Below are 19,979 nucleotides of genomic sequence, written 5' to 3'. Positions count from 1 at the left end.
AAAACTGAAAGACAATTTCAACCATGGCTGTATACAGTATGTTTAGAGAAGTTGATGTGACTGTCCAGTAATTCTAGGCCCACTCATTAGAGTGTATTATACGCCAAGCCTCTTAAGTTTATTGGAAATACTCTGTGTATACCGTTGATCTTTGTGTTCCAATGTGTTGTATCTTAAAGATCTACTCCCTCCCTCCCCAACACCACAGATGATGCATGAGAAAGATGTAAAGAGGGAGAGGGGAGAGAAAGAAAGGTGGGAAGGAATGGGGATAGAGAAAAAGAGAGGAGGAGATGGAGACAGAGGGGAGATAGCAAAAGAGGGAGAGGGGGAAAGGGGCAGAGAAAGAGAGAGCGATTGAGAAGGAAGGAATTTTGAAAGACGAACAGAGTAATAAAGGGCAGTTTGTGTGTGTGTGTGTGTGTGTGTGTGTGTGTGTGTGTGTGTGTGTCATAAAGTATGTGTGTGCAGACGCTTGTGTGTTTGTGTGAGTGTGTTTGTGTGTGTTTCATTGTAATAATGGCCAATGCTTTTTGCTCAGCGACAGACAGCCTCCTTATGTGGGGTAATCCCTGTGTGTGACAGACAGACCTACCCCAGCCTCAGACAGAGGGAAGGTGGGAGGGTGGGATGGAGCGATAAAGAGAGTGTGAGAGCAGATGAGAGGGTGGAGCAGTCCAGGTACGTGTGTGTGTGTGCTCGCGTGCGTCCGTGCGCATTTATCTCAGCCTATCTTTGCTTACCTCAGCTTTCAGCAGAGGACTGCTTCCCACAGTAATAGTAATAAGCTACTGAAAATGTACCCCCCCCCCCCCCACACACACACACACACACAAATAACTCACTCATCACCTAATTTCTAAGAGAGAGAGAGGGAGAGAGAGAGCAATAATTCACAAAATGGGACGAACACCAAATTGAGACTGCATGCAGAAGTCTGCAAAAAAATCCTCCTTGTACAACGTAAAACACCATATAATGCATGCAGACCAGAATAAGGCCGATAACCGCTAATTATCATAATCCAAAAAAGTTACGTTAAATTCTACAACCACCTAAAAGGAAGTATGATGCACTAAGGACAAGACACACAGACAGACAGACAGACACACACACACCACAGCACACACACACAGCTCTGTAGATGAGGTAACTTTCAGTCAAAATGAGGTTCACTCAGGTTGAGCTACTGTATGAAGTTCTGATGCAGACACACAGATTTGCCTACAGCTGGGGGGAGTGTGTGTGTGTGTGTTTGTGTGTAATTTTGTATTTTCCAAACACGTTTTCCTGTAAATATACCCAACATGAGATTACTTTGGATTCCAAAATAAAATCCATGTATTATCTTACAGTTAAACCCCCTGTCAATCTCTTACCATTCAGGCTAAATCCTGGATCCCGCAGAGATATCCCCAAACAGATGAATTCAGCTCCGTGTTCCTGTGTACAGAGACAGGAGAGAGATTTGGACGGCTGCTGTATTTTGTTTTGTAAGAACAAAAGCGCTGGGTTGACAGGTAGAAAAAATAGTGAAAATGAAGATGGATGTGTATGTGAACGAGAGAGGGAACGACAGGGGAGAAAGAGACAACTGGCGCAAACCCCCTCCATCACACCTCAGCGTACAGATTGCCCTGACCATACACTATTATACCAACACTATTATTTATTTTAACATTTTTACTTTTAACCTTTTTTTCTCCCCAATTTCATGGTATCCAATTGGTAGTTACAGTCTTGTCTCATCGCTGTAACTCCCGTACAGACTCAAGAGCCACATGTCCTCCGAAACACGACCCAACCAAGCCGCACTGCTTCTTGACACAATGCCCGCTTAACCCGGAAGCCAGCCACACCAATGTGTCAGAGGAAACACTGTACACCTGGCAACCGTGTCAGCATGCATGCGCCCGGCCTGCCACAGGAGTCGCTAGAGCGCGTTGGGACAAGGACATCCCTGCCAGCCAAACCCTCCCCTAACCCGGACAATGCTGGGCCAATTGTGCGCCGCCCCATGTGTCTCCCTGTCGCGGCCAGAGCCTGGACTCGAACCAGGATCTCTAGTGGCACTGCCTTAGACCACTACGCCACTCAGGGGGCACCAAAACTAAGGTTGTCTGCAATATGCTGAAAACGCAACCGAATGACATGTAAATGATTTTGGCTAATTCTAGAACTAACGATGGAATTTTAATTCTTGCGTTAGAAAAAGTCTCCTTCTATCAGATAAAAGAGCAAGACTAGTTATCATTTTTTCATAAGGGGTTTACAGGTAGCGATTTATCATTCAAAATCATATTAATTCAGATACTGTATGTTCATTTGTTTAGTCATAAGACAAAGAGCACCATCAACAGTTTTGTAAAATTCTCTATGCAAGGAAAATAAACAAAAAAAGGATCCGGGATCTCTAACCTTTACATTTAAGTTTTGAAAACGCACTGTGGATTTTATCCCAATTACTGGAAGAGAAGGCATTGAGCTCACAAAATACAGAGGCAATATATCCAGTTTCACAATAGATATTCTGCCAGTTAGAGCAACTGGGTAATTAGTCCATTGTCACGATCGTCGTAAGAAGCGGACCAAAGCGCAGCGTGGTGGGAATGCATAATTTAATAGATGACAAAAAACACGAAACTGTACAAAAACAATAAACAAATAACGACCGTGACGCTATCATAAGAACTGTGCTGACACAAGCAACTAACATAGACAATCACCCACAAACAAACAGTGAAACCCAGGCTACCTAAGTATGATTCTCAATCAGAGACAACTAATGACACCTGCCTCTGATTGAGAACCATACTAGGCCGAAACATAGAAATCCCAAAATCATAGAAAAACAAACATAGACTGCCCACCCCAACTCACGCCCTGACCACACTAAATAAAGACAAAACAAAGGAAATAAAGGTCAGAACGTGACATCCATCTACTGAGATTGAATTGATTTGAGCGTTCTGTTTTATCTAAAGAAGGAAATACTGTATATATTTCTAAATATTTAAAATGGGAAATGATTGGAATTCCATAAATAGGAATTGGGTCCCCTTTCGGGTTCTTGATGGGGAGTAGGGCAGATTCGGTTAGATTTATTTTATAACTTGAGATGAAGCTGAATCTTCAAAGCGTTTGGGAGAGATTGAAATACATTTTCTAGATAAAGTAAGTAAGATATTGTCGGCGTATAATTAGATGTGGTGGTCTGTAGAATTTAGTGATTTTGTTGTAATTTCTTTCGATTGTCGAAATGCCTGTGCCAGGGGCTTATTATACAATAAAACATAGTAGACGTAAGCTGGGATCGACTTGCCTGCTACTTCTAGTTATTCTGAACGGAGCAGAGCAGGTATCGTCTGTTATTACTATGGCTGAGGGATTAGCATATGGTGTTTTAATTATATTAATGAAATTGGAGCCAAGTCCCATCTGTCCCAAAACCGACTAAAGATATGACCATTCTAGTCCATCAAAAGCTTTTTCTGCATTGAGAGATAGAACTGCCCAAGGAGCTTTTAGTTTCTGATGTAGGATACAGTAAGTAATAGACAATGGGGGTTATCTGAGGATAATAGTTTTTTAACAAACCCGCTTTGGTCTGAAAATACTCATTTGGGTAAGTTACAAGGTGGGATGACAGAATTTTAGAAAATAGTTTTATATCTGTGTTTATCAAAAATAGTTGGTGAAAGTGGGAGCACTGTGTGGCATCCTTCATGCTTGGAAGGATGCCGTATTTACATTCCTTCCAAATGAAGATATGTGAACGGCTATGTTAATCATTTAGAGTAATAGCTGACCTAATTGGTTAAAATGTTTTAAATAGACCTCCGTCCCAATATCGTCCCCCTTTTGAGTTCATAGAGAGAGATTTGGGCTCCCAGCAAACCGGCTTCCTCAGTTTAGAGGAGTTCTTATGTCTTTAAAGCAATAATCAAATCTATCTTGGTGTACAATTCTTTATTAAAAACTGGAAAGTCTTTGGTTGATTAGTCTGGCTTCTGATAGTAATTCACCTGATTCAGATTCAGAGTGTTTAATTGTCACATGTACAGGATTCAGATTCAAGCTTGTTAGCCAGTAGACGACTAGGTGGGGGTGATTCTCCTCCATGAACAGACACTAACAAGCACCCTCCCTCCCACCCACCCTGCAAGGACACACACATTAAAAACCACCCAAGGTGCTGCAGGCTCAGCCCCGTGTGAGATGAGTGGACCATGCAACCCCACAGCCTCCCATTGCCCCAGTCCTCTCACCGTGACAGAGCATCACACTCCTCTCTCACCCCTGACCTCCACACTAAGGACCCCCTCACAGCCCTCCCCCTCTGTCCCGCTTTTCTAGATCAGGTTTGTGTGTGTGTGTGAATCACATACTGTGAGCACAGAGAGACAGAGAGAGCAAGAAAAGGAAGAAGCTGTCAACTGATGTGGATGTTTATTTGTATATTTCAATGTTTACCTATAAATCGTTTTTTATTTGTCTGAGACATGGATTTATGTGTGGTCTGAGGTCAACAGGTGAATTTGAATGTGTCTAGACAACAACATAACATTGGAATTTCCTGTCATTTAAACTTAAACTCAAATGTCATTGTGACCATATGAGGCACTGATTGTCACCAGCAATGGCTGCCACAGAAGTCTCACATTCTGGAACATAATTACTGACCTACCGTCATACCATGGAGACTGCAGATGTATTTAAACTTATGAAGAGGAAGGTAAATGAAGACTTGATATGGGAGATGATAGAGAACCATGGGTGGGTAGGGACTCCTGCCATCCATCATGCCCACCCACAGTGTCTCATCTCTGGGTACCCATGCAGGCCAGAATCCCTGACACCTCCCAGTGGACCGGCGGAGACTGTAATAGAGATGACATTACATACCATACATTATGAACGCTGAGATCAACTAAAAAGCATAGGGAAATCCCATGTGCACAGGCATGACACATTATATGGGTGCAATTATGTTTGTGTGCACTTTGCATCCATAGGGTCACGTAACACACCACTGTCACCGTAGTGTATATCTACGTATATGGAGTTGTGTTTGGTAGGCAAACCCAAATCCCTAGTGTTCAGATGAAAATGACACCCGGCCATAGTAGTAATCGGTGGTCTCCATAATGTTATATGGCCATACTTACTGTGTTGTTCACTGTGGCAGACAGTTAGCTTCAACAGCAGGGGCAGCACTCTCATAAAATGACATGGGCTTTACAGTTCCCATCTCTCTAAGAAAAGCAGCCAGTACACAGATCATCTCTGGGAATAAGGTAACTGTGAATGTGCAGTAAGATTATCCCTATGGGACATTTTAAAAATCACTCCTGGGTGGAGTCCTCTTCTCTTCCTCTCCCAACAGTGTTAACCTCCAACTAAAACAACTAACCTGGTATATGTAGCCTCATCTATGTTGTGTACCCTATGGGGATGCTAGCTTAGACAGAAAACAGGTAGGCTTCTGTCAAGTTCTCTGTTCCGCATGAAATGACCTACTGGTGCAAATGACCTGAATTGTTATTGCTCACAGACAAGTCTGAGACTGCAGAATGTGTGCGTGTCTGTGTTTACAGGACATAATGCTTGTTGGAACCCCTCTGGTTGTCAGCCCTGATATCTCTTAGAGGCTTGTCTCTGTCTATCTGCCTGGCTTCCTGCCTTCAGGGGTGGGTGGGACACAGCCTTACACACAGAAAAGAAAATAACACAAGCAAAAACTCCAAGATAACAGAGTTTAAAACCTTGCGACAGAATGGAGAGGGTTTATATTCTAAATTTCAGCGCCACGCTCCCTCAACCCCTCACTCCTCTCCTTACCACCTCCCCAAAGACGGAAAGTGTGGGAGTTATCCAAAGATACTAAAAGTTATGTCGTTAAAACGAAACAAGGCCCAGAGTGGCCTGAGTAGGCAGAAGAAAAGCACTCCGCAAAACCATAACTTATGTTCTAATTGAGGATAGCTCTGGTCTACTGGGGGTCTGGGGATTCGCACACTCACACACAGAGAGGAAGAGGGAACATTCTAGAACTAGAACAAAATAAAACACAACATCAAAAAAATCTGTTCAAAAGATCAGTTAACTCCAGATTTCTCCCATTTTCTGTATTGAATTGATTTGTCTTATCCAGGTAAGACCTATTGAAATTGATATTACATGGACCCCTGGTCAGAAGGAGGCAGCACAATCATCCAGACAAATCTACCATGACATGACCCACAAGCTCACCCCTTCTCAAGGGAACATTTTCAGTCGCTCCTGCCATGGAGGCAGTACTGATCTGCCGCTGTCGCTTACTGTACCGCACTGTGGCCGTCAGACAGACTCACTGAAGAGAGGAAGTTATCTGTGTCTGCGGTGCATGCTGATAGTCTGATCTCCTCTTCCCTGTCCTCTCTCTGCCTCGTAAACAGTGGTCCCGTCAACATGTGTGTAATCTCCCAGTGGTTTTATCTTCCTCGAGGGAAGGAAGCGAATGAGGACAGTTAACGCCATGGTTCCTCTGTCTGTCGCCCCTCTCAACCTGAACCCCCTCTCACCCTGACCCCGGCCCCATGGATAAAGGCTATTGATCAATCAACCACGTGTCGCCATGATGGCTGCATTGTTTTATACTGGCTGTCAATGGATGGAGAAACACAATAAATGAAGGGTTTCACTGCAGGCCTGGGCCAAACCTCTGCCCTGAGGGACGATAGTGTCTGTTTACAGTATGACTGACCACTTCTATCAGCATCCACACACTACATGTCTCTGGCCATGAGTCAGATACTGTTTGTAATAAACTAAATTGAAGAGGAAATATAGGAGAGTTGGACAAATGGGAAATACTGAAGAGATCCATATATTTCATCATAAATCTGTATTGGTGAGATGTGTGTAGTAGCCTTGTCTCTTAAAAGAAAGATGAGGGTCAGTTTTGGAGCTGAGGGATTTTTTAATTTGGTACTATATAACTGGTATAATCCATTTCCCTCCTATCAAGTCGTTTGATCTCGAGTGATAGGACACATAGGATTGAGTTGTTAATAACAGTATTATGTATGGACCACCTGTGGAGAACATTTTCAGTATAAAACACACTCATACACATGCATACATGCATGCACATACACACAGACACACAGACACACACTAGAGCCTCTCTGGTCTTTCCACACCCTAGGTAACTGGATGTGGCAGCATGTGCAGATGACACAAAAATTAAAAATAGTGTCTCTGAAAATAAACTAGGCCTCGAGCACACAGTACTGGACCACAGACAAGCACAGAGACTTGAATCATGCCCGTAATTAATGAATACATCTATCAAGGTATAGCTAAAATCACAATGACCCATTCAAGATATAGAACTCTTTTTTATTTTATTTTTTATCACTCCCTCCCTACCTCCTATTGCCCCTCTCCTCCCTCCCGGTCCTTTCCGTGATAGCAGGTGTGTAAACACCCTTGGCTGGGCTGTGTCCTCATGACTGTGAGGTGGGCTAGTACAGACACACATGTACTGTCTGATGTCATTGGGCTGGAGGAATATTACCTAACGAACGTGCGATGAGATTAAACACAAACAGCGAGCTTTACGGTGCAGTCCCGTTTCCTCTGCTCCCACGCCATGCCTCACTGGCTGACAGGCCTGATGGGAGGGGACTGGCTTCTTCTATAGACCTGATCAGACCGGACCATGCAGCCAGACCTCACCAAACAACACCTCTGGTTCTCCTTTCCCTGGGACAATGCAGCAGTTGGACCCCAACAATTGTTACACTTTCATTAGTGAAATAGTTCAGATCTTCTAACAGGTGAATTAGATAGGTCAATATAAAATATTCTGTCATTAAAAATGAAATTATTCATGGCTAATAGACAATTTTACATCCACTCAACTAAAAGAGAAGCAGAACTGGAAGTCTCTTTTCAATGTGGTGTTTTTTGTGTCCTGTTGATCAACTATAGAGGTAGACCTCCCTCTAGTGGTTTTATTACATACTACTGTGTATCGGAAACCGGTATGGCAAACGGAGAATGGGCGAGTGGGTGTGTCGAAAGGGAGTGGGTATATGGCCGCCGTAGGCAGACATGGCTCTCAAGAGAAGACAGGCTATGTGCTCACTGCCCACAAAATGAGGTGGAAACTGAGCTGCACTTCCTAACCTCCTGCCAAATGGATGACCATATTAGAGAGACATATTTCCCTCAGATTACACAGATCCACAAAGAATTTGAAAACAAATCCAATTTTGATAAACTCCCATATCTACTGGGTGGAATTCCACAGTGTTCAATCACAGCAGCAAGATTTGTGACCTGATGCCATGAGAAAAGGGCAACCAGTGAAGAACAAACACCATTGTAAATACAACCCATATTTATGCTTATTTATTTTATCTTGTGTCCTTTAACCATTTGTACATTGTTAAAACACTGTATATATATATAATATGACATTTGTAATGTCTTTATTGTTTTAAAACTTCTCTATGTGTAATGTTTACTGTTATTTTTTATTGTTTATTTCACTTTATATATTCACTTTATATATTATCTACCTGACTTGCTTTGGCAATGTTAACACGTTTCCCATGCCAATAAAGCCCTTGAATTGAATATGAAAGCGAATCAGCTAATTGGGCAGATTTGCTGACACTCATCCACGTTTAGCGTGGCTGATTGGGTTGCACGAGTCGATAAGCCAGTAACCAGTGCGCTGGTGTTGTATCGGCCTGCCAGCCGACTTGTTTCCGAGATCGTGTCGCCGGCGGTAGCTAACGTGTAAAAAAAATAATTTAAAGTAGGATGGCAACCTATACAAGAAATTACTGATATTGATAACCATTTAGATGTCATCTTGATACATAATGGGGAGGGCATGAACGGCAACACCGGGACACAGTGCATTTCTCTCCCGCGTGACAAGCACTCCTGTCCAGCAACGGCGCAGGAAGAAGCAACAGTACATAGCAGCCAATGTCAGAGAGATAGTCACCGTAAGCACAAGCATAAAACGCATCATAAATACTTGTAATCAAAAATAATCAATCGTCAGTTTTACAACTGAAAATGTACAATTATTTGTGTAAAACTAACAGTGCAATGACACTCAGAATCATCTGGTTAAAAAGCAGAAGTACAAACTCTTCTATGATTTCAGGGCGGTCCGCAAACAAACGTTTAAGGTGCATGCCGCCACCTACTGTGCTGGAGTGTGTAATCATTCATGGTCTGTCTAATTCTGTACTACCAAGAAAATACAATTTTACAAAGTATTATTTTTTTTATAATCAAATAATAAAGCCCTACTAATAATAAATCCGTACACCCCCCCAAAAATATTGAAATAACATCTCAAGCCCCAGTACTGTATCTGCATCATACTGAAACAATCCACACTTAGGGATTATTCAGCATGTCTACAACCATTTCAACAGTAACATCTGTTACCCACAATAACTATTTTACCGTATCCACAATAACCTTCAACCTGATATTTCTGCTTTCCACAACCCGAGTCATGTTGATAACTTTATAGCTTTCATTTGTAAGGTTAACTGTATTCACTATCAAAGTGTCCTTTGACAAAGCACATTCATGTTCGCAACATTTCTGAATAGATCTCGAAACCATGCCAGGACCAGCAGAAGCACCAGCCCTGACATTAGGTCCACTTAGTACAGGAGCAGCCATAGAAGCTCCATCATTCTGCACTTTAGTTCCACCAATCTGACTTACAGCCTCTGTATACGATCCATCATGACTGATTCTATATCTCCGAGCCTCTCTAGCCTCTCTCTGCACCTGGCATCCACCAAACGCTGCACTATGTTCCCCCACAAAATTACAACACTTAACCTTCACGTTGCACCCACATTCTCTGTAATCATGTTCCCCTCCACACTGGCACGTTTTTTATTTCCTTTACACTGAACAGCTACATGTCCCATTCAATGGCATTCCAAACTCCACAATGGGGATGGGACACATTCTCTGACATTGAAACTAAGGAATCCTATCAGCACTTTTCCAGGCAAAACCTTCTCAAACTTCAGTAGCACTGATAAGCTTTCACTTCTTTGACCCTCTTTCCGACTGATCAACCTTTTGGCCTCAATCACTCTTCCTCCCTTCACATTTTCTTTAATATCATCTATGGACGTAGATATTGGGACCCCAGTGATGACTCCGCTCAATCTAGTATAAACACCAGGGACATTTAATCTTCTTCCCATTAAGCTTTTCCATTTGCAGAATCTTCCCTTGCTGAGCCTGGCTTCCACAAAATATTAACGAACTACCATTTCTAATGAACCGGGCTAATTTGACTTCACCCGTCTCTTTCTATACAGCACCGCTCAATCAAAACAGGTTAACCTATAGCAGAGTGCTGTCGACACACCCACTCCTTGACACACCCACTCCTTTCCACACGCGTGCTACTTTTCTTTCGACACACCCACTCGCCCATACTCAGGTTACCATAATGGGATGCAGCTACCCCCTTCCCATCAGAAAGGCAATAGATAGAGAGCTGTGGCCTCATTTCTAACTGTTGCGTAAAGGTTACACCTTAACGTATGCGTGTGCCATTTCTGAAAAGTTAAAGAATATTGAGATTTATAATCTTGCCGCACGCCATACATACGCATGTTTCTGTTATAAATCAGACCTGTCGTAAAACTGTGCGCACGTGAACAGCACTAAAACTCTGCCTGGAAAACGCCTCCCTTTACCTTTTATGGTGACAATAACGGCCTTTATTTGCTGTATAATTTATCATTTGGAACTATTGACATTATGCCTTAGCATGAAAAAGACTAATTGTTGTTCACGGTGGCGATTTTAGCATGTAAATCTTGGTGGGGCAAACTCCCCCACTTTTTTTAGATGCATGCCAGCAAAGCCACTACACAACACAACACTAAACACTACATTAATTTCACTATAACGGTGACAAACGGTGTCCACAAACTGTTAGTCCCAACAGCAGTCCCAACACCTTACCCCTGCTACACCCGGCTATCAGTGGAGCCTTGTCTGACAGTGAAACAGTCCATTCAGCCTCATTTACTGCCTTTAAAAAAAACATAGCTGATATTGCTGACTTGCTTAAACAAATGTGGTTTCTACTGTCAATTGAAATGTACAAACTATGGCATAAGGGGAGAACGAGCGGATAAGAGGCAATCCGTAATTTAGATTAAGACATTAATGAGCAAGCTAGGACGGACAAACTCAATATAAATATTTGTTCAGCACTTTTGAAATGTACAGCAACAGAATTCAGAACATGGTCCATACTTAGTATTCTCCCTGTACACCAAATCAGTACCGTAGGATAAATAATGGGGGCATATAAGTAGACAATGAAAGCTCTTACAATATTTGATTACATTTCTCTAAAACAGGCTATAGAGTACATGTGCACTACCAAGTCAGAACAGTAGGCTAAGTTATGAGGGGGAAAGGGACCAAATTATTAGGGTGAGGCACATGTGCTGCTAACATCTTACTACAAAACATACACTTACTGTAATATTACTTTCTTAGCTACATGATCAGTTCAATCAAAGCTACGGTAGATATGTGATTTGACGTAATTTTATCTGTGGCTAATGGCCTTTAGCCTTCTTGGATGGGCAATTCTAATGTAACTCCATGGCAGCAACAAAGGGGCTATTATTTTCGAGCTTTCGCCATAGATTTTGCAGTGACATAGTGTCACCATGCGGTGGCTGTTCCACCACCACAGAAAGCACTGAGCTAGGCTGAAACACCTGCATTTTGGAGCTGCCTTACTCAAGAACCCAAAAAAGAGACCATGTTTGTACGCAGCTTTATTAACTCAATTGTTTTTTGCATTGTTTGCAAACTGATATGTGACACGTATTAATGCCAAAATAACATGTAAAACAGGCAACAGCAAAAAACAGGTGGGGCTCAAAACAGGTGATCTGCCCCACCTGCCCTGAATGACGGGTCTATTGATAAACATTTCGTTTATTCATAGATTATTGGGTTTATGATATGCCTCTGAGAATAAATAGGCAATGATGTCACACTCCTATCACATAGTAACAGGCCTACTGTAGCCTAACTGTTACATTTAAATAAACATCTATTTACAGTGTTGGCAGAATGTTTTAATCTTTAGCAGTAATTTATGCTCCCTCTTCAAAAAGGGACTGAGTTTAAAGAGATTAGAAAACAATGGAAAATTGTCATGGACCTAACTTCAATGTTTTGAATCGACTTTTCCCTGACCTAAATAAGGACTGCACGTAAATTCTGAAACAGGACAGCTTGTGTTTTTGTTCTACTTAAATGTTTGTATTTTTTAAAAATGTATAGTACTACTGGTATTCATTACTGCATTGTTGGGAAAGAGCAAGAAAGGCATTTCACTGTACTTGTGCACGTGACAAAACATGATACATACGTCAATGTAAAATATCAGCTGTTAAATTACTGTATACCGGTATTATAAACCGCACTGCCTATGTTGTAAAAATTTAAATACATAGCTTATCTATTTACTAGGTCCAATGAAATGAGGTGTATATAGTAATTTGTTGCATGGCTCCGTCAGGAATATGAACCCATCACAGCCAGAAAAGGTAATTAAATTCTGCAATGGTTATGAAAATTAAATTGGTTCATCTAGTGATTTTAGATTCTAAAAATAAAGGCACTTAAAATCTTGTCTTGCCCCTTCACCCTCTTAATGGCACCCATACACAGGCCATGTCACAATTGTCTAAAGGCATAAAAATAAACTATATATTTAACCTATCTGCTCCCCTTCAGCTACACTGATTGAAGTGGATTTAACGTGACAAAGCTTTCATCTGGATTCACTTGGTCAGTCTGTCATGAGAGAGGTATTCATTATGTTTTGTAAACTCAGTGTACATGGAAATGTTAAAGAGGACAGGACAGCAGGGCTTGTTCTATTTTAACCAAATTGACAGAGAGAGAGAGAAACAGAAGATATTCTTTATTGTCATTGCATAGCATTGAGTGTTCCATTATGTTACCAAGTGTTACTGCCTGACTATCAGACATCCCAAACACCTTTCCTAGAGTGAATATTACAGAGATATATACCCTGATTTTCACATACTTGCACTCCAAACTCAATTTAACATATCTTTAACACTTCAAAATCCTCAGTTAACAATTGAGCCCAGAGACCTCCACAAAGTAACATGAACAGGTTCTACTGTAGATATTGTGTGGCAGACCAGCACTAAACAGTCACATTTGATATCACACGCTTAGATAGGTCCCCTGGCCTCTTGAGTCTGTGGTTAGGTCACCCATAAAAATCAATAGGAAGAAAGTTAAAGTCTGTGTGATGTTTTCTGTATCCCTTGTCACCTCACTACTTGCCCTCTCCCTCCCACTTGGTCTTGTCCCGGGGCATACGGCCCATGTTGTAGAACTCTGCGTTGGGTCTCATGTCGGTCAGGTGGGCCAGCCGGTTGGACATGGCGAAGAACGCAGCGATGGCAGCGATGTCCCAGGCGTCCTCCCGGTCAAAGCCCACTTCCTCCAGGGACAGAAAGTGCTGGTCGGTGACGGTGTCGCTGCGACACACGGCCAGAGCAAAGTCCAGCATGACCCGCTCCCGAGGGGACAGCTCTGCGTTCTCATAGTTTACAATCACCTGGGGATGAGGGCCAACGATAGAGGCATAAAACAGTTTCAGTGCACACCAGTAAACAGATCCGGAGAGGAAGAAACTAGAGACAAGAATGTACCTGGTCAGCCAGTGTGGGTTTCTTAGAGTAGATGCGGTGCAGTGCACTGTGGGACACGACGCAGTAGAGACACTGGTTGTGGATACTGGTGGCGACCACAATCAGCTCCCTGTCAGCCTTCGTTAGTCCCCCTGACATGACAGAGCAACAAACATTGCAGATCAACACAGACACACACTGCGTTTGAAATTCACTGCTCGACTGAGGGACCTTACAGAGTTGTACATGTGGGGGACAGAGATGAATAAATAAAAAGTGTTAGAACACTTATTACACAAAGTGAGTCCATGCAACTTGTGACTTGTTAAGCAAATCTTTACTGCTGAACTTATTTATGCTTGGCACAACAAAGGGGTTGAATACTTGACATTTGTTTTCATTGTGAAAAAAAAACAACAAAAAAAACAGGTGTGAATACTTTCTGAAGTCTCACACACACCCGTCTCCTTGTTCATCAGTTCATTGTAATAGGAAAAGAAAGCACGGAACTCTGCTGGACGATGTGCCAGGACCTTGAAGACATTGGGAAGGAAGCCTCCCTGTCAAAGAGCAAAACACACTGATATTACACCATGTATATAGTTATCCAGCTCCCCACAGTAGTGTCGTTTCATAGCAGGAACATTAGAGGTTACCTTGGTCTCTACCTCCTCCATTAGTTCTAACATGTCGAATGGCAGGTCTTTCTTGTTTGGAATCGGGTATCGGCTGATGTTCTGCGGGGGAGCATCGCTAGAGAACTGTCTACTGGTCGCCGCGGCCCCCACGGCCACAGGTGCTTTCTGCTGCCATAACGCGCACCCCACATACCGAAGGGAAGCCTGCATGTACACAAAATAAAGTCAGTCCATTGCAGACAGGTTATTTTAGCTAGAAAGACAAAGCATGTGGTTTATGCCGTTGCTAGATGCAAAAGTAAAAAAGTAACAACGAGCAAGTCGACTACTTACAAGGTTACAGTGACGAATTAATCTCCAAACACTTCCAGGCGCCATGTCAAGTAACAGCAAAAATGAACTTACTTCCTCTTTTGAAAAAGGTAATCGGGGGAGGTCTTTTGTGAGGTTGAAAAACCAATCATCGTCTAGTATTTATGTCACTCCCATTAAGCACGCCTCTTTGACTCATCCACCCAAAGCAGTCCCACTCCTCGCCAGCGGGCTTGTGAACGACTCCGGAAACGACGTCACCTTTCTGTTTACATCGTAGGAGTCGCAGTTAGCTAATGCTTGTTGCATGGAATTGTATTTTTAGACATTTATGAAACTAGAAAAATAGCTGCCTCACAATTGTTTGATCGCAATGGGCGGTCATGGGGTTATGGAGAGCGAGGAATCTTTGGACTACTCCGTGCACGAGGCGTGGAACGAGGCCACCAATGTCTATTTGCTCGTCATCCTGGTTAGCTTCGGACTGCTGATGTACGCTAGAAAGTAAGAGGTTCCTTTGCATTTTGTAGTTCCCAACAATTGCCCGACTGTTGATAAGTATTTGCATCATCATCATCAACAACTAAATGTGTGCCTTTACTAGTAACATATATTTACAAGCGTTGCTTTTAAAAAGCTTCCATTCAGCTAATGCATGAATTACATACGGGTTGGTCTCATTCTCTGCTTTCTCTCGAGCCCAACATTGGAGGTGTCATAATACCCACAAAACCTAGCGGTCAAACAGGCAAATGGTTCCAATCTTTTTTCCACCATTCATTTTTCCCATAGAGAAATTTTGAAACACTTAAAATAAGGACTGTGTTTTGTGTAGGCTTACACCCACGTGACATTTTGATAAACCATGTAAATCTCTCTGATAAGATGCCTTTTGTCAATATATCCTGCTCTAACTACTCTCAAATTCGAAAATGCTAATTAACATCATGCAGACTACAAATCCTTGCAAATCCTTTGCTAACAGGTATTGTGTCAATTTAAAACTTTCAGAAGACAGTTCACAGAATTGTCAATTTAAAGAACTGTAGCCAATTTATTAATTACTACATTTAGCTAACATTAGATCATTAATCCAAAGATTCTTGCCTTTGCCTCGATTCGGCAAGCTCGTCCAGATCATCATGGCATTTGTAGTTCTTTATGATAGCCACATTAGCAGCTACTTAGCATTTAATTTTGGGGGGGTAAATGCATACAAATATATAGAGAGATTTACACAGTTATCAAAACATCACACCAGGCTAAGCCTACACAAAACACAGACCTTATTTTAAGTGCTTCTATAATCCCCTATGGGGAAAAATGAATGGTGGAAAAACGATTGGAACCATTTCCTTGTTTGACCGCTAGGTTTTATCGGTATTATGACTCATACTGTGGTTCTCTATTCTCCCCATCAGAAATAAGAGGAAGATCATGAGGATATTTGCTCTGCCGCCTACCGCTGGAGCCACGGCCGAACCCAACTTCTACGACAGTCTGCAGAAAGTGAGACTGCGCCAGCAGCTGGAGATGTACTCCCTTGGTGAGTTTGTCAGTCTCAGTTCTGTTCTGATGCGTCAATGTTAGGCCTTGTGCTCACCTATGATATGATCAGGAAGGGGCAAAAATGACTAAATACAATGACTAAATACCATAAAGAGCAACGGTTCAAAATAAACCACATTATACTTTGAAATGAATTTCATTAAAATATTTAGAATTTTAAAATGCAGAAATACATTTGCAAGTAGCCAGCATGAACAGAAGCCTTTTACTGGCTTTGACTGTGATATGTTGTTGTTTATCTACCTTAGTTGAATGCTCAGAAGTAATTGAAATGCATATTTCAAATAAATGAAACAGAAATATTTTCAATCTCTGATTTTAAAACATACATTTAGGTAATTTTGAGGACACTCACATGTATCCCATCTAGACATGACCTCTAAACACGGCCAGTTCATTTTGGTACGTTCATTTTCACATACAATGCATTTGGGAAGTATTCCCCTTGACTTTTTTCATATTTTGTTACGTCACAGCCTTATTCTAAAATGGATTAAATCGTGTTTTTTTCCCTCATCAATCTAGACACAATACCCTGTAATGACACAACAAACATTGTTTTTTATACATTTTAGCAAATGTTTAACAAATAAACTGAAATATCACATTTACATAAGTATTCAAACACTTTACTCAGTACTTTGTTGAAACACCTTGGCAGGGATTACAGCCTCCAGTCTTCTTGTGTATGGCGCTACAAGCTTGGCACACCTGTATTTGGGGAGTTTCTCCCATTCTTCTCTGCAGACCCTCTCAAGCTCTGTCAGGTTGGATGGGGAGCATCGCTGCACAGCTATTTTCAGGTCTCTCCAGAGATGTTTGATCGGGTTCGTTTCTGGGCTCTGGCTGGGCCACTCAAGGACATTCAGAGGCTTGTCCCGAAGCCATTTTTTGCGTTGTCTTGGCTGTATGAATCTTGTTTCTCATGGTCTGAGAGTCTTTAGGTGCCTTTACCATAAATGTCTGATTGGTGGTGTGCTGCAGTGATGGTTGTCTTTCTGGAAGGTTCTCTCATCTCCATAGAGGAACTCTGGAGTTCTGTCAAAGTGACCATCAGGTTCTTGGTCACCTCCCAAGGCCCTTCTCCCCCGATTGCTCAGTTTGGCCAGGTGGAAAGCTCTAGGAAGAGTATTGGGGGTTCCAAACTTCTCCCATTTAACAATAATGGAGGCCATTGTGTTCTTCGGGAGCTTCAATGCTGCAGAAATGTTTTGGTACCCTTCCCCAGATCTGTGCCTTAACACAATCCTGTCTCTGAGCTCTTCGACCTCATGGCTTGGTTTTTGCTCTGACATGCATTGTCAACTGTGGGACCTTATATAGACAGGTGTGTGCCTTTCCAAATGATGTCCAATCAATTGAATTTGTCACAGTTGGACTCCCAATCAAGTTGTAAAAACATCTCAAGGATGGTCAATGGAAAAGAGGATGCACTTGAGCTCAGTTTCGAGTCTAATAGCAAAGGGTCTGAATACTTATGTAGACAAGGTATCTGTTTTTTTTAGTTTTAATACATTTGCTAACATTTCTAAAGAAAACTGTTTTTGCTTCGTAATTATGGGGTACTGTGTGTAGATGGAGGATTATTACATATCATGTAATTCATTTTAGAATAAGGCTGTATTGTAACAATGTGGAAAAAGTCAAGGGGTCTGAATACTTTCTGAACGCACTGTATACAGTCAGTGCATTCAACTAAGGTAGGTAAACAACAACATATCACAGTCAGGAAGTAAAACGTTTCTGTAATCGTTACTGAGAATGTTGTTTCTGTTCAGGCCGTCTGCTTTTAAATTTATTGAATTAAAAATAAATAAATACAAAATACATATTTTAATTTACATTTAGTCGTTTATTTTGATACATTGATCTTTATGGTATTTAGTAATTGTATTTAGTCATTTTTGCCCATCCCTAGTGAAAATTAACATTCCAAAAGGAACTGCAAAGCACACTGGGTGTTATTATTGGCCCTGTTTCGGTGTCCTGTATAGATGGGATACAGCTTAATCGAATTCTACAAACCTGCTATGTTAATTTTAAAGAACTGTAAGTTCTCCTTAACCTGCTACGAAAAGTCAAAGCTGTATCCCTTCTAGACAAAGCCTTGTTTCGTGGCGGAGCTCATTAGAATAATACTCTGCATGCAAGTGCAATTGTCCATTATCACATACAGATTTATATTTAGTTCATTTAGCAGACACTCTTATCACACCATAGTGCCATCAGACTTCTGATAACCATGCAGGGTGAAAGAGGGCCACAAAATGGCAAACCGCTATATAAATGATATAGAAAAGTATTTCATATTTTGAAAATACAAATTACAGCTCTTGAAAGTATCTTGTTACAAAATACATTGGAGTGTAGTTCAGCCCAGTAAAATACAAAATGCTCAGAAGTAATTGAAATGCATATGTAAAATAGATGTAGCAGAAATAATGCCCACCGTTGGATATGGTAGAGTCTGTTGTCAAATGTATATTGTAAATATGACGAAGAACTGACCTCAAATCTGTTCATCACTCGAGTCAAATATATTTCTGGTTTAACAAATAGCTCTGTGTCAAACTCTAGCTTGCCCAACTGTTCTGCATATATCTAAATCTATCCCACTGTTTAAATTGGTATAATTCGGTCTCCTTTATTCCTTTTTAACAGCTAGGAAATTTGACCAGCAGCAGCACCAAGGCCAGAGTGAGAGTGTTCAGCTCTCTATGGAATGAGACCACACCAGTAAGGTAGCATGGTCCTGCATCATACCTGCCTGCTCCACCCTGTCTCTCCACCCTTAAGCCTCTTTGGCTTTGGTAAGTCTGAACATTACTACACTCCTGAAGAGGGCATGCGTATTACGGAGGAAGAAGTCGAGGGTCAAGGAAGGTTTCTGTGATTAAGACTGTCGTCAAGTCAAACGAAACTGGATGTTCCCTTTTCATTTCTGTATTTTTTTTGCATTCATTTTGCCTTTATATAAATAAACATTGTTTTGGTGTGGATGTGTCGCCACATAGTGGGTTTAGGAGGACCACATCCAGTGTATTTGGTGAATTCTCTACAGCACCTATTCAAGTTATTGTCTTAAACTCTAAATAACATGTATTTGTACCATAAAATGATGGTACAACACACCTTTTAATCAAGCATATCTATGTAAATGTTTGGTTGTCAAGAACTGTTCTGTTGCCAAGTTTTTGATCCTCCTATATAATCCTTATAATGGCATTACAACAGACCTGGGAAAGTTTTGCTGATCCTTTGCAGCAAGGAGCGTTGTGATCCAAACGGAGAGTCGCTCTCTTTCATGTTGAGAGGGTCAAAGTTTACTTTTCCCCACTCGTTGCTGTTTCTGAAAAGGACATGCATTTATATTATTACTCTGATTAAAAATCATTTTAAAAAACAAAACAAGGAAAAATATTTATGTTTTGCTTGATTTCACCTCCCTCTGTCCCGTCTCGTTTCATTTGTAATAATAATTCATTTCGTTTCCCTCCAATGTCACAATTCTCAGAGCAGAAACTCAGCACTGGTGTGTGTGTTTTATGGAATGTAGCACGATGGGGTGGGTGTTTGGGAGGCAGTGATTGAGGAAGGTGACATTTAGCATCAGGGGCCTAACAGAAAAGCTAGGCCTCTAATCCATCAAAGAAATAAACAAAACATTAGTCAGAGGAAAGCTGTGGCCCAGAAACACAACACC

General features: G+C 41.5%; 2 protein-coding genes across 3 annotated transcripts; one reads left to right on the top strand and one right to left on the bottom strand.

Annotated features, from left to right (window-relative positions):
• Window positions 1-12,997: 12,997 nt before the first annotated feature.
• si:ch211-175m2.5 (uncharacterized) lies at window positions 12,998-14,906 on the bottom strand. Of its 2 annotated transcripts, none has more exons than XM_021561214.3 (5): window positions 14,729-14,906; window positions 14,414-14,599; window positions 14,197-14,317; window positions 13,779-13,909; window positions 12,998-13,684 (listed from the first exon to the last, which is right to left on the bottom strand). In XM_021561214.3, the coding sequence occupies exons 1-5, from the start codon at window positions 14,771-14,773 to the stop codon at window positions 13,400-13,402; spliced, it is 768 nt and encodes a 255-aa protein (XP_021416889.2). In that variant the 5' UTR covers window positions 14,774-14,906; the 3' UTR covers window positions 12,998-13,399. The 2 variants fall into 2 exon arrangements, with proteins under 2 accessions (XP_021416889.2, XP_021416890.2); XM_021561215.3 differs by having other exon boundaries at window positions 14,218-14,317.
• Window positions 14,907-14,954: 48 nt separating this feature from the next.
• On the top strand, window positions 14,955-19,694 carry LOC110488811 (small integral membrane protein 19). The gene is made up of 3 exons (XM_021561217.3): window positions 14,955-15,211; window positions 16,129-16,253; window positions 18,938-19,694. Exons 1-3 carry the CDS (start codon window positions 15,081-15,083, stop codon window positions 19,000-19,002), a joined length of 321 nt encoding a protein of 106 aa, XP_021416892.1. The 5' UTR covers window positions 14,955-15,080; the 3' UTR covers window positions 19,003-19,694.
• Window positions 19,695-19,979: the final 285 nt, after the last annotated feature.

Source organism: Oncorhynchus mykiss, chromosome 14 (genome assembly GCF_057628025.1).
Source record: "Oncorhynchus mykiss isolate SJ-2025 chromosome 14, ASM5762802v1, whole genome shotgun sequence".
In the NCBI taxonomy this organism is placed as follows: Eukaryota; Metazoa; Chordata; class Actinopteri; order Salmoniformes; family Salmonidae; genus Oncorhynchus; species Oncorhynchus mykiss.
This window is presented reverse-complemented; position numbering and strand designations above follow the sequence as displayed.